The sequence below is a fragment of the Protopterus annectens genome, chromosome 5.part1 (genome assembly GCF_019279795.1).
Source record: "Protopterus annectens isolate FY-2018-M chromosome 5.part1, PAN1.0, whole genome shotgun sequence".
NCBI classification, from domain to species: Eukaryota; Metazoa; Chordata; order Ceratodontiformes; family Protopteridae; genus Protopterus; species Protopterus annectens.
The window spans coordinates 758,546,699-758,563,210 of NC_056736.1; the positions used below are offsets into that span (position 1 = coordinate 758,546,699).

Sequence of the window (16,512 nt, forward strand, 5' to 3'; positions counted from 1 at the left end):
AGGGATACATGTTCTGCTGTACTGTACTAGCACTTCCATTACTACAGGGATGGGGGTGGGGGGATTCATGTTCTGCTGTACTGTACTAGCACTACCATTACTATAGGGATGGGGGTGGGGGGATACATGTTCTGCTGTACTGTATTAGCACTACCATTACTACAAGGACTAGGGGAGGGGGATACATTTTCTGCTGGATTGTACTAGCACTACCATTACTACAAGGACTGGCGGAGTGGGGATACAAGTTCTGCTGTACTGTACAAGCACTACCATTACTACAGGGATGGGGGAGGGGGCATACATGTTCTGCTGTACTGTAATAGCACTACCATTAACTTCAAGCACTGGGGGAGGGGGGATACATGTTCTGCTGTACTGTACTAGCACTACCATTACTACAGGGATGGGGGTGGGGGGATACATGTTCTGCTGTACTGTACTAGCACTACCATTACTACATGGATGGGGGTGGGGGGATACATGTTCTGCTGTACTGTACTAGCACTACCACTACTACAGGGATGGGGGAGGGGTATACATGTTCTGCTGTACTGTACTAGTACTACCATTACTACAGGGATGGGGGGTACATGTTCTGCTGTACTCTACTAGCACTGCCATTACTGCAGGGATGGGGGTGGGGGGATACATGTTCTGCTGTACTGTATCAGCACTACCATTACTACAGGGATGGGGGTGAGGGGATACATGTTCTGCTGTACTGTACTAGCACTACCATTACTACAGGGATGGGGGTTGGGGGATACATGCTCTGCTGTACTGTACTAGCACTGCCATTACTATAAGGATTGGGGGAGGGGGTACATGATCTGCTGTAATGTACTAGCTCTACCATTACTACAAGGATGGGGGTGGGGGATACATGTTTTGCTGTACTGTACTAGCACTACCATTGGTACATGGATGGGGGTGGGAGATACATGTTCTGTTGTACTGTACTAGCACTACCATTACTACAAGGACTGGGGGTGGGGGGATACATGTTCTGCTGTACTGTACTAGCACTACTATTACTACAAGGACTGGGGAAGGGGGGATACATGTTCTGCTGTACTGTACTAGCACTACCATTACTACAGGGATGGGTAGTGGAGGGATACATGTTCTGCTGTACTCTACTAGCACTGCCATTACTACAGGGATGGGGGTGGGGGATACATGTTCTGCTGTACTGTACTAGTACTACCTTTACTACAGGGATGGGGGTGGGGGGATACATGTTCTGCTGTACTGTACTAGCACTACCATTACTACAAGAATGGGGGGTGGGGGGATACATGTTCTGCTGTACTGTACTAGCACTACAATTACTACAAGGATTGAAGGACGGGGGTACATGTTCTGTTGTACTGTACTAGCACTTCCATTACTACAGGGATGGGGGTGGGGGGATACATGTTCTGCTGTACTGTACTAGCACTACCATTACTACGAGGACTGGGGGTGGGGGATACATGTTCTGCTGTACTGTACTCGCCCTACCATTACTACGAGGACTGGGGGTGGGGGGATACATGTTCTGCTGTACTGTACCAGCACCACCATTACTACATGGACTGGGGGTGGGGGGAAACATGTTCTGCTGTACTGTACTAGCACTACCATTACTACAGGGATGGGGGTGGGGGATACATGTTCTGCTGTACTGTACTAGCACTACCATTACTACGAGGACTGGGGGTGGGGGATACATGTTCTGCTGTACTGTACTCGCCCTACCATTACTACGAGGACTGGGGGTGGGGGGATACATGTTCTGCTGTACTGTACCAGCACCACCATTACTACATGGACTGGGGGTGGGGGGAAACATGTTCTGCTGTACTGTACTAGCACTACCATTACTACAAGAACTGGGGGAGAGGGGATTCATGTTCTGCGGTACTGTACTAGCACTACCATTACTAAAGGGATGGGGGTGGGGGGATTCATGTTCTGCTGTACTGTACTAGCACTACCATTACTACAAGGACTGGGGGAGAGGGGATACATGTTCTGCTGTACTGTACTAGCACTACCATTACTAAAGGGATGGGGGTGGGGGGATACATGTTCTGCTGTACTGTACTAGCACTACCATTACTACAGGGATGGAGGAGGGGGGTACATGTTCTGCTCTACTGTACTAGCACTACCATTACTATAGGGATGGGGGTGAGGGGATACATGTTCTGCTGTTCTGTACTAGCACTACCATTAACTTCAAGGACTGGGGGAGGGGGGATACATGTTCTGCTTTACTGTACTAGCACTGCAATTACTTCAGGGATGGGGTGGGAGGATACATGTTCTGTTGTACCGTACTAGCACTACAATTACTACAGGGATGGGGGTGGGGGGATACATGTTCTGCTGTACTGTACTAGCACTACCATTACTACAGGGATGGGGGTGGGGGATACATGTTCTGCTGTACTGTACTAGCACTACCATTACTACATGGATGAGGGTGGGGGGTTACAAGTTTCTGCTGTACTGTACTAGCACTACCACTACTACAGAGATGGGGGTGGGGGATACATGTTCTGCTGTACTGTACTAGCACTAGAATTACTATGAGAACTGGCGGTGGGGGGATACATGTTCTGCTGTACTGTACTACCATTACTACAGGGATGGGGGTGGGGGGATACATGTTCTGCTGTACTGTACTAGCACTACCATTACTACAGGGATGGGGGTGGGGGGATACATGTTCTGCTGTACTGTACTAGCACTACCATTACTACAGGGATGGGGGTGAGGGATACATGTTCTGCTGTACTGTACTAGCACTACCATTAACTTCAAGGACTGGGGGAGGGGGATACATGTTCTGCTGTACTGTACTAGCACTGCAATTACTACAGGGATGGGGGTGGGAGGATACATGTTCTGTTGTACTGTACTAGCACTACCATTACTACAGGGATGGGGGTGGGGGATACATGTTCTGCTGTACTGTACTAGCACTACCATTACTACATGGATGAGGGTGGGGGGATACAAGTTTCTGCTGTACTGTACTAGCACTACCACTACTACAGGGATGGGGGTGGGGGATACATGTTCTGCTTTACTGTACTAGCACTAGAATTACTATGAGAACTGGCGGTGGGGGGATACATGTTCTGCTGTACTGTACTACCATTACTACAGGGATGGGGGTGGGGGGATACATGTTCTGTTGTACTGTACTAGCACTACCATTACTACAGGGATGGGGGTGGGGGATACATGTTCTGCTGTACTTTACTAGCACTACCATTACTACGAGGACTGGGGGTGGGGGATACATGTTCTGCTGTACTGTACTCGCACTACCATTACTACGAGGACTGGGGGTGGGGGGATACATGTTCTGCTGTACTGTACCAGCACCACCATTACTACATGGACTGGAGGTGGGGGGAAACATGTTCTGCTGTACTGTACTAGCACTACCATTACTACAAGAACTGGGGGAGAGGGGATACATGTTCTGCTCTACTGTACTAGCACTACCATTACTACAGGGATGGGGGTGGGGGGATACATGTTCTGCTGTACTGTACTAGCACTACCATTACTACAGGGATGGGGGTGGGGGGATACATGTTCTGTTGTACTGTACTAGCACTACCATTACTACAGGGATGGAGGAGGGGGGTACATGTTCTGCTGTACTGTACTAGCACTACCATTACTATAGGGATGGGGGTGGGGGGATACATGTTCTGCTGTTCTGTACTAGCACTACCATTAACTTCAAGGACTGGGGGAGGGGGGATACATGTTCTGCTGTACTGTACTAGCACTGCAATTACTACAGGATGGGGGTGGGAGGATACATGTTCTGTTGTACTGTACTAGCACTGCCATTACTACAGGGATGGGGGTGGGGGGATACATGTTCTGCTGTACTGTACTAGCACTACCATTACTATAGGGATGGGGGTGGGGGGATACATGTTCTGCTGTACTGTACTAGCACTACCATTACTACAGGGATGGGGGTGGGGGGATACATGTTCTGTTGTACTGTACTAGCACTACCATTACTACAGGGATGGAGGAGGGGGGTACATGTTCTGCTGTACTGTACTAGCACTACCATTACTATAGGGATGGGGGTGGGGGGATACATGTTCTGCTGTTCTGTACTAGCACTACCATTAACTTCAAGGACTGGGGGAGGGGGGATACATGTTCTGCTGTACTGTACTAGCACTGCAATTACTACAGGATGGGGGTGGGAGGATACATGTTCTGTTGTACTGTACTAGCACTGCCATTACTACAGGGATGGGGGTGGGGGGATACATGTTCTGCTGTACTGTACTACCATTACTACAGGGATGGGGGTGGGGGATACATGTTCTGCTGTACTGTACTAGCACTACCATTACTACAGGGATGGGGGAGGGGGGTACATGTTCTGCTGCACTGTACTAGCACTACCATTACTACAGGGATGCGGTTGGGCGATATATGTTCTGCTGTACTGTACTAGCACTACCATTACTACAGGGATGGTGGTGGGGAGATACATGTTCTGCTGTACTGTACTAGCACTACCATTACTACAGGGATGGGGGTGGGGGGATACATGTTCTGCTGTACTGTACTAGCACTACCATTACTGCAGGGATGGGAGTGGGGGGATACATGTTCTGCTGTACTGTACTAGCACTACCATTACTACAGGGATGGGGGAGGGAGGATACATGTTCTGCTGTACTGTACTAGCACTACCATTACTACAGGGATGGGGAGGGGGATACATGTTCTGCTGTACTGTATTAGCACTACCATTACTACAAGGACTGGGGGAGGGGGATACATGTTCTGCTGTACTGTACTAGCACTACCATTACTACAGGGATGGGGGTGGGGGAATACCTGTTCTGCTCTACTGTACTAGCACTGCCATTACTAGGGGTGGGGGGATACATGTTCTGCTGTACTGTACTAGCACTACCATTACTTCAAGGACTGGGGGAGGTGGATACATATTCTGCTGTACTGTATCAGCACTACCATTACTACAGGGATGGGGGTGGGGGGATACATGTTCTGCTGTACTGTACTAGCACTACCATTACTACAGGGATGGGGGTGGGGGGATACATGTTCTGCTGTACTGTACTAGCACTACCGTTACTAGAGGGATGGGGGTGGGGAAATACATGTTCTGCTGCACTCTACTAGCACTACCATTACTAAAGGGATTGGGGGTGGGGGGATGCATGTTCTGCTGTACTGTACTAGCACTACCATTACTACAGGGACTGGGGGAGGGGGGATACATGTTCTGCTGTACTGTACTGGCACTACCATTACTAGAGGGATGGGGGTGGGGGAATACATGTTCTGCTGCACTGTACTAGCACTACCATTACTAAAGGGATTGGGGGTGGAGGGATGCATGTTCTGCTGTACTGTACTAGCACTACCATTACTACAGGGACAGGGGGAGGGGGGATACATGTTCTGCTGTACTGTACTAGCACTACCATTACTACAGGGATGGGGGTGCACTAAATATCAGTAAACGGTGAGCTAAGGTACAGAACAGCATGATGGGAATGGGGTGGGAACACTAGACACATTCTTAATTGCCATAATATCATCAATGTTACTACTGGAATCAGGGTTGGGGGGATCCACCAGACACCAGGGATGAGCCTTTAAAGTGCTATAATGACACCAACGTTACTAAGGGGATGAGGGGATAGAAGGACACACCAGCCACCAGGGAATACTCCTGAAAGTGTCCTAAGGCACATACATTACTATGGGGATCAGAAGTTGAGGGTAATCCACCAGAGATCAGGGATTACACTTAAGTGCTGTAATGGCAGCAATATTTATAGAGATAAGGGATGGTTATATCCACTATAGCTCCAGGTCTGACTCTTCAGAGTGCCATAATGGCACCTACATTGTTAATGGGAATTGGAGGATTGGGAGTACACTAGACCACCAGGGTTAACCCTTGTGAAGTGCTGTAATGGTACTAAAGTGTTATGGGATGGAGGTAACAGGAGTGGAGTAATGGGTCTGGGAACTGTATAGTGTGTGTGTGTGTGTGTGTGTGTGTGTGTGTGTGTGTGTGTGTGTGTGTGTGTGTGTGTGTGTGTGTGTGTGCATGCGTGCGTGCGTGCGTGCACCTGTTCATACATGACTTGTGTGCATGGGAGAGAGTGACTGGAGAAGGGATTCCATTGCCTCCAGGAACAGCAAGGTATGACTGTGACATGCAGGTCAGCCATAATCTGAACATCGTCTTAGTTCCTGCTATTCAGGAAGCAGGCAAATTAGCCAGTAATGAGGTCTACCTCATCAATGCCATCATGTTCCTGAATTGTGTTTAGAAATATTACACTGAAAGGGCCTTTGTAGTGCAAGCCATATGGCTCTTGCTAGAGCCTTATATGAATCCCAAAGATCATCTTCAAACAGATACAATTTCTTTTCAGTATGTCCTACAACTATGTTAGTCATGTTTTGTGAGTCAGTGATACAAACAACAGAGTAAATCTTGAAGGGATAGCAAACTCCTTTATTTTGTTTGAAGCAAAGGAATGAACACTGAAAATATGATTTAAATGCAACCTCTAGACCTTTTATAAAGAGAAGAAGTCACAGCAAGAAATTCAGAGTTAAATTATTTGTTTTAGAAAAGTAAACTATAATCCTACAAGATTCTGTTAAATTCTTTCTGTGTATTATAAACACAAAAAAACAAAAGTAAAAGTTTTTATTGATCTTACCTGAGCTGCACGTAAAACAGTTCTTCTTACATTATCTGCACAGTAACAAATGTGTATAAATCCTGTCTTGTTAAACTGGACAAGTCCTCAAAGCATAATTGCAATCCTACTAGCTCAGAATGCCAAAACTATTATAATCAGAGTTCATGACAGATAGTGATGGAAAACAAAGATCAATAATGGACAGGATATTAGTCTATCACAGAATGCACAGAAAAACAAAATATATACATACAAATAGATACACATACGCACACACATATACAAAAGCACATATATTCAGATATACGTACACACAGATAAACACAGAGATATGGATATATACATGCACACTGATATACTTAGATATACAGAGAGAAAGAGAGACACACACACACACACACACACACACACACACACACACACACACACACACACACACACACACACACACACCATGCACATTTGAATTATTTATTTATTTATTTATTTATATTTTTTTCTGTTCCTGACTTTAGAAATCTTTGTTTCTCTCCCATTTTAGAACCAGGATACTGGCATGATGTGGACTGCAACATACGCAGACCTTTTGTCTGTAAAACTGAACAACAAAAGAGTCACTCAAGATAATGCGCATCTGTCTCTGCTTTGTGTCACATGCCTGATTCATTGTTGTTGACAATGGGGTAGCTAACTGCGGCTCAGAGAATCTGATCCATTTTATTGCAAATAATGTTTCTTACATTGCTATTAAAGAAGGGCTGGTGTGTACTTAACTTGGAAGAGCAAAGTTTGTTATTAGTTTGTTGTCTGTCTTAAACGGTAAGACATTGATTCAAGGAATTTATGAATCTAAAACAAACCAGCTTCTTCTTAGAAGTGATGACATTCATGATTGTTGTTAATGGTCTCTTTTTCTGTCTCAGAAGAAAGGATTTCTTAGGAGGTCACCAATTTTGCTGATTGTTTGCTTTGCTTTGTGCATTCTGACGATGTTATGTGCTAGATATTTTCATTATTCTGTAATAAAGAGTGATTGATATCTAACAAAACATTACAAAATACTTTGAAGCTGATTGGAAATAATAAAATATGTTATTGTGCAAACAAAATTGTGTCATTTACAGTCTTCTCTGCATACATGAATATGTTTTATTGTATTTTATTTATGGTTGTATGCACGCATGTATGTACATGTGTATTTATTTATATCCATTTGTTAACTGGGGGTGTTAACCCCATTTCAGGAGAATACCATGGTGAAAAACTCTATGAAGTAATACAGTTTACAACCAAATATATCACAGGTAAAAAAACTGGTGTATCATTAATAATACTATGCACATGAAGGCTATAGAAGCTGTGTACAATAAGCAATTTAAAATGCAGTTATAGTGCATGAAGAAATTGAATTACACTCCAAATGCAGGGAGAACTCAGGCTTGTCAAGCACTTGTCTGATATCAGAAAGGTACTTAACACGTTTCTGTTAAGCACCCCTCATCAGTGTTCAGCTGTGCCCCTGCACTCTAGCATTAACAGCTGTTGGGGCCATTACAGAACAGTGGCAGAAAGTTGTCAAACTCTTAATTTGGACTGTGTTTATTTTCTTTTTTTCTAAGATTTCCTTCAGACTTTTTTCTTTTCCTTCTTAACAACTTTTCTTTAACCTTCTGTGATGGCTGCTGCCTGTGTGGCAGTGGTAAATTCTTTCAAATGTATAAAACACTCAGTACTACAGCTTTTGTAGCATATGGCAGCAGATAAATCTTCATACACTTCAAAGAATTACAACTGTATCTCTCTGATCAAACCCAAGTTGTTATGTAATCCCAACACGGATGTCAATCACCTACTGAACTTTGCTCTTGATGTAAATTTCTTGACATCCATGCCTCGAACCCAATACATCCTAGTTCTAATTGGAGACCCAGTCATAATCCTCTTTGTTGATCTTAGGATGGGAATGGAGAGTTAAATGTTGAGTGACTTGGATTTAAGTAAGAAAGGAAGAGGAGGAAGATAGTGACAGAGATGAGTGGGAAGAGTTAGAGGAAATAAGGAAGAGCAGGAAGATGCATGAGGAAGACACGTAATAACTGATAGACTTTCATGTTAGAGTGTATTGAACAATGAATAAAAGATTGGAATTAATTCTGCTGTAAATATGCTGAAAGATAAAGCATAGAATTAAAAAGTTTGCTTGAATATATATATATATATATATATATATATATATATATATATATATATATATATATATATATATATATACAGAGAGAGAGAGAGAGTTTAACAATGTAAAATGGGAATCCATATTATATGTATAACAGACATGCTTCTTCACAGCATCAGAAAAAAAAGCCTAACAAGCAATTCTGGAAAGCAAGTATTACATGCTTTTCTCATGTTTGCAGATCTATTAATGGACACAAGATATTTCCTGAGCAGTTAGGTTCTCACAGATGTTTCCTTACAGACTTCTGTCAATGGACATGTTTTTACATGTTTTCCTCAAGATATTTTCTAAAAGACATGTTTGTCACAATATTAAGAAAAGCTTGACGTAATATCTCGCAGATAAATGGACATGGCTTTTTATAGAATCAATAGAGAACAATTTTAAAAGGCAAATTCTCACATCAGCAGAAGTGCTTAAATGGTTTCACAAAAGAACAATAGAAAAGTCTAAAAACAGACATTACGTGATTTCCCACAAAAGCCCAAAAAAGATACCAAGAGAAAAACAGGTTTTGAAGTGCATGACAAAAAGGGTATATAGGACTTTATACTAAACTATGTTAGAGGTATTTTGTAGGAACTTAGGTTCCGAGGTAACGGGAGAATGGAAAGCCATAAATCCATTGTCCATGTCAGTTGTGAAGGAAAAACTTTGCACATTAAATTTGTAGACCACAGTCATACGTCTTGTTTGTTATAAAATAAGTTATTTATTAGTAACTGTGCTTATAGTGAAATAGTATTGTGCTATAAAATATACTTCTTTATCAGTGTGCAATATAGAAGGCTTGGTGCTTTAAACAGACTACAGATGCAGCTGTGCAAAACTCTGTGTCTCTGATTCAGCAGTAAATAGCCAGCAAGACTTTGTGTCTTAAGAAGACTTTGAGTCCAGTTCATCAAATTCCAGTACAGCACAACACAGAAGCAACAGCTAAATAAATGAAAATTTTCAGTGGTTACCCTGGCTTGTAACCAAAGACAGAGGGTGTGCTGATGCCTTGTATAAGGTCACTCTAGTAAAAGCACAGTAACTAATATTTATGTTGAGTACTTCAGTTTTCTACAGTTTCTATAGTTTGCAAAAGTACAGTTTCTCAGATATCTGAATCCAGAGTGAGACTGCAATACAGGAAAGTGAGCAGTGCCATACGATTCTCCAAGAAAGGTAAAAGAACAAAGTACAAGACTGAAACTGTGAGTTTTGCTTTACCAACCTCACAAGTGACTGCAGAGACATTTCAACCATCTACAGTAAAGCAGCCTGGCCATCTGCCTCCCTGTTGACTGGTAAGAACATTTTTCTGTGCTACATACAGTATGGATGCCAGTAGAGGTGATTATAACAGAATACTGTGTTGGGATACACAGCATATTAGAAAATGTAAAATATTATCAGGGCAAGTTGCTAATAAGGCATTATGCAAATGTATTACAATATTTGACTGGTATCTCAAACAAAATCGTATGTGGTATGACAAATGTTGATTGTGTAAATCATATGAAACTGCTTTCTGTGTACAATGTCATAAAAATACAGTGCATGCCATTATTCAAAGGTTATACTGTACAGACAAATATTTTAATGGTAAAGAACCAGGAAAAATTAATATGCTTACATTATATTCAGATGTTGAACAGTTATGTCCTGTCACCACATGTGAAAGGTTTATTTCAGAGTTACAGCAGCAGTCAAATTAGTTATGACAGAAACTCTAGTACATCTTGAATTTGATCAACTTTTAAAAGACAGACACAATGAGTTCAGGAAGTTTAGACAAGTTATATAAACATTTTTTCAAAAGTGCATAGGAGTTTTAGATTCAGCAAAAAAGATTACTGAGAAATATCGGGCAGCCCATGCAGCATTACAGGAAACTCTTAAACAACAGTTACAGGATAAAGAAAAGAAATTAGTTGAACTGACAAAGACTGACTTCCTGCATGCAACAGCTGAGCTTAAGAAAACATTGCAAAAGGGTAGGAAACTACAGCTAATGTGTAGAAAAAATATATATATTTTACAATATACTTGTTCTTGTTGATACTTAATCTAATGTATGACCAAATAATTCTCAAATGTTTTAAAATTTTCATTCAGTTAAAGCAATACATTTATCATTACTACAGTAAAGTAAAGTGTATGACTGCCATTCTCATAGCACAAAAGGTAAACAAAACAGATCTAGTGCATAAAAATCAAATGAGAGTAGTTAATAACAGTAAAAATCTGAAGCCACAAGACTGACATGCATGTATTTTCTTTTCATCTAAAGTACATCTGTTAAAATGCACAAAAGCAAAGGGCAGGCAACAGCAAATATAAATAATATAAATATAAATGTGTTAGTTAAGCTAATATCTATTTTGTTTTTTTTTTTTTACATTTTTTTATAATTGTATAATAACACCACACCAAACAATTAAAGCTCTGATAGACAATTTAAAAGAAATAAAATCACAGATGGTATTAGTCAAGTAGTCCTTGCAAAGTAAATGGCAGGGCAGTTAAATAAATAAATAAAAAATATTGAAATGCAAGTTAAAAAATATGTAAGCTAGTATAAATGCATAGTTATGCAAATCACAAATACTTATAATTTTAAGTGTTTTATAACTGCATTCTACTATCAAGCTGCAAGTATATTAATGAATGATTAAAAGAAAAATGCTAAAAGGGAGTCTTAGTCTACAGAGTCTAAAATGTGAGCTCAGACCTTCCCAGGCTGGATGAATAGTTACAGGAAATGTTGGGCAGATAAGGTAAAAAAACAAGACTGATTGCCAGACAAGTGACTTGTGTTTTTCAAAAACATTATTGTTATTAAAACATAATTGTTAAAGTGTTCACATGCAACACTATTTGGAAATTGTAATAAAATGTCACAATTGTGCATGCATGTCACTGATAATCTGTTTGTAGGTAAACGTTAAAAGTAAATAAATCTCAGTTACGTCAAGTACAGCCAGCAAATGATCTATAGTATAGATACAGTTCAAATAAATTATGCAGGAGGGTATAAATACCTACTAGTAGTAGTAAACAGCAAACACTTTATAAAAAAATTATCAAATCAGACAAAGGTCCATAGTTTGCTAGTAACCTAATAAAGCAACTGTGTAACCAAAGTGTTGGGCTGCCCTACATTCTATTCTCACAGCTGTCCCTGAACACTGGCGTACAGCTACAGTGGTCCCACTCCATAAAGGTGGCACCTCTACAGACCCTGGAAACTACCGCCCCATAAGCTTGACCAGCCTGGTCTGCAAAGCAATGGAAAGGATCATTATGGAACTCATAAACAAAGACATCGGGGACCTACAGACAATTGACCCTACCCAGTTCGGCTTTGTAAAAGGCAGATCCTGTCTTTTAAACCTGGTGGACTTTTTTGAAACAGTCAATAGAGCCATCGATGAAGGCAAAGCAGTTCATACAGCCTACCTGGATCTGGCAAAAGCCTTTGACACAATACCCCACTCAGGCATCATAGACAAGCTCAACAGCTTAAATGTAAACCCATTTGTCACAAGATGGGTTGCAAACTGGCTAAAGGACTGAACCCACAAAGTCAGAATAGCTGGAGCTATGTCAGACTCTAAGCCAGTCACAAGTGGAGTCCCACAGGGCTCTGTCTTGGGACCCCTCTTGTTCGGCATTTATTTCTCAGATGTGCAGGCAAACATAGGGGGATTGTGGCTGACAAAGTTTGCAGACGACTGCAAACTAGGTGCCATAGTCGACACACCAGCCGACACATGCATCCTCCAGAAGGGCCTCACAGAAACAGATGACTGGTGTCAGAGTCATGGCCTTAAACTAAATGCCAAAAAATGTATAGTCATCCCCTTTGGAAAAAACAAAGTATCCACAAATTACCACATAGGTGGTAATCCATTAAGTACGGAAAAAGTAATCAGAGACCTGGGGACCCAAGTTGACAGTGATCTCTCATTTGACGCCCACGTCGCCAAAGTGGTTAGAAAGACCTTCTACCTTGCCCACCTTATCATGAAGGGACTCACATCTAGATCAAAGGATGTCATTGTACCCTTATATTCCTCCCTTATCAGGCCTATGATTGAGTACAATGCCCCATTTGGTATGTACCTCACCTGGCACCTGCAGCAGCTGGAGAGACCCCAAAAGTACCTTAGCAAGAGGATCAAGGGTCTCCAGCATATGTCATATTCTGCCAGATTGAAAAAGCTCCAGCTCTATTCAGTAGCATACCACCTGCTCAGAGGTGATCTGTGCCTTACGTACAAGGCCATGTCCAATTCAGAATTAATGGACATGCTCCACCTCAAAAAATCCAAATCCATCAGAGCCACGAGAGATAAGGATCTAAACCTCAGCACAAATATGAATAGGACATGCTGGAGGGACAGATTCATAACCCAGAGACTTCCCGCACTCTGGAACAGGATACCTGTCCATGTTAGGCAGAGCCCCTCACTGACTCTCTTCAAGAGAAATCTGGAGGAATGGATGGGTGATCGTAGGTTTACCCCGGGGGTCATCTCTGTGTCTTTGCTAGATAGAGGCACAGTAAACTAAATTTAATTTAAATTGTACACTTTTGTATCATTACATGGGGTGGCGAAAGCCACATACACTTTGGCTAGGCTTATAAATGCCCTAGGGCAGATAGCCTAGTACTATACTATGAAACTATGCAATACTACAGTGGGAAGGGTACTTTCTCAGTTTTACACTGACTGTATAAGCAGTGCTGTAGAAGGGTCTGAAAGAAAATAATATCTCATTCCCTTTTGACAATATTCTTTTATGGGGAGGGAAAAACAAGTATTGGTACATTAGAAATACTGGTAAACAGATTAAACCTGACAGGCCAAGATATCTTACAAGTTGCTAATAGCTATTATGCTAATTATTATTGTATTTTAATATGTTTTTGGCAAGACAATGTTGGTATGCAAAAACCATGAATGTTTCTGATTGTTGGGTTTAATACCTAAAATAGCAGGTTATGCCACTGGTGGCAATACCACTAGATACTTCTAAAGAGGCATAAACATTTTCAAAAACAATTGCTTGATGTTAATGTTACTAAATTTGTAGTTTGGACTAAATGTACCTTGCAGTCTTTATATGTGCAAATGCAAAAAAAAACTCAGTGTAAAATGTCTAATACTAGATTAAAATGCATGAGTAGCAAACAGTCTCTGTAGATATATAATGTATAGGACACATTGTAAAATAACAAGTTCAAAAGTAATTTGTCAAGTTGTAATTTTATCACAAGTTGTAATTTTATCACTGGCTTTAAGACCACCATTTTATTCATACCAGTATTGGTTACCCCAGTTAAAGAAAAATTATATTAAAATGTTGTGCTCATACAGCTAATGGACTAATATGTAAACAGCATTCTTTAGTGTATAAAACATGTTTTTTTAAACTCCTCAAGTATTAAATATACTGAAACAATTACTTCTGGGCCCATCTCATTTGCTCACTCAACTAAGTACAATGAGATCATATTTTGATTTCAGACACTCCTACTAGTCCCATCACTTCAGCTTTATCTACTGTGTACAGACAGAGCATTTGGGAAGGACAACCCCCGTAGCCTCTTAAGCCTGTTCTGTCCCCCTCAGAAAAAAATATATACTTTATTCAGCTGTTCTTATTGTAACTGTCTTAGCTTGCTGTTCTCTGTGCTCTTATCTGTTCAGCTGCTCTTAATCTGCACTTATTACTGCCTGTTAAAAGCCTCCTAATTTACTACCTTCTGCACTTTTTAGTCATTTGTTAATTTAACTGCAAAAAAAAAAAAATCTAAGCTTGTTTTCTGCCTTTCCTCTAACTAGTCTAGTCCAGATACAGATTTGCTGTATCCCGGACTGTTTGTAAGCTTCTGAGCCCCCCAAGCCTTTCTGTGTTGGAGGGAAGCCTTCTAGCTTATCAGTGAGAGTGGTAAGCACTTGGTAGCCTATCTACCACAAGAGGAGTGGATTCTGACCCAGAAATTGTAGTTTATTGTCCATTTGGGAAGCCTTTCCATCTCTTTCAACTTTCTGGTTCAAAAGCCTGCATTTGCACTTGTTTCCCACCTTTCCTGTAACTAGTCTAGTCCAGATACAGATTTGCTGTATCCAGGACTGTTTGTAGGCTTCTGAGTGGTGCCAAAGTCTGCTCTTCAATTTTTCCCTAAGATCTTCTAGTTCACGTCTCTCCTGCACTTTTAATAGCTTATTGGCGTAGCACTTTGCTAGACTTCTTGTAGCAATTATTGTACCACACTAAAGTGCTATCAGCACTAAATTTTCTACAAGGAAACAGCTCCTGTACTTATTATTATTAATGCCCACCCCTCCAGGCATGTCTAAATGTCAGTTCCCTGTGTTTTCTCCTATTAAACTGGTGAACTTGGGCATCCTGAGGCAATGTAGCAACTGCCTCATGTACATCAACAACCCTCTCCTCTTACCTCCCAAGACTCAGACGTGCAAGAGATGCACTTATATATCCAATTTTGAAGCCACGCACTCTCCAACAAGACCGCAATAGCTGGTCAAAAGGATAAGGTCAACACTTGCACCACACCACATGGAACACATAGCCATCCAGAACACACACCAGCACTGCCTTCACATAAAAACACAAACCACACACACCTTTGCAGAGGTTCTCAACAAAAATTTACCCAAAAAGCTGAGACCTCCAAAGCAGAAATGCACTCGAATACCACAACACAACACTAATCACGAGACACAACTCTCCTAAACAGTGTGCCAGTCAACCAAACCCCCTAAGGCAAAACAGCATGCCCAACATGCTAGTCATAGGTGACTCGATAGTAAGACACACTGATGTCCCACTCACTAGGTTGAATAAGGAGAAAGTAACAGTCAGCTGCCTGTCAAGTGCCAGGCTCCACCACACAATGCATGCATTCAGGTCCTCAACAACAGGTGCAAATATGACTCTGTCATTGTACATGTGGGTGTGAATGACCTGAGATGTACATCCCTGGATTACATGAAAAGAGACATGGAGGACCTCTTGGATTATGTTGCCCAGGCGGGTATGACCCTAGCCCTGAGCAGTATCTTACCATCACACAGAATGATACCACAGTACAAGCAGAAAATGATTGCTTTCAACAATTGGCTAAGTTTCTGATGTCATTCTAAGGGGATACATTATCTGTCTGCCTGGGATGGCATGATTGACAGACTTTGATGCATTGCCAGAGATGGCCTGCATCTATCATCCCTGGGCTTCCAGATACTGGCCAAGGCTCTTGCCACCCCTATAATGTCTTTTTTAGGCAATGTTCCAAAGACCAAATTACCACCATAACAGCTACAAACAAATGCAATCTGAGGGTCATGCTGCTCAACACTAGAAGTCTAAATCTCAAAATGCACTCACTCGAAGCACTCCTTAAAATGGAGAACATCAACATTTGTGCTGTAACAGAGACCTGGTTCAAGGCAGCAGAAAGAACCCCTGCACTACAAGGCTATAACTCATTCCACACCTTTCGACCCCAGAACTTGG

At 41.6% G+C, this 16,512-nt stretch overlaps 1 protein-coding gene across 1 annotated transcript in view; it reads left to right on the forward strand.

Moving 5' to 3' along the window:
- LOC122803315 (lectin-like) overlaps positions 1-7,838 on the forward strand; it is a 353,928-nt gene extending 346,090 nt beyond the window's left edge. The window contains exon 6 of the mRNA XM_044072881.1: positions 7,282-7,838. Within this exon, the coding sequence (XP_043928816.1) occupies positions 7,282-7,367 (86 nt within the window). The 3' untranslated portion in view covers positions 7,368-7,838. The remainder of the gene's footprint in view (positions 1-7,281) is intronic.
- The last annotated feature ends 8,674 nt before the right edge of the window (positions 7,839-16,512 follow it).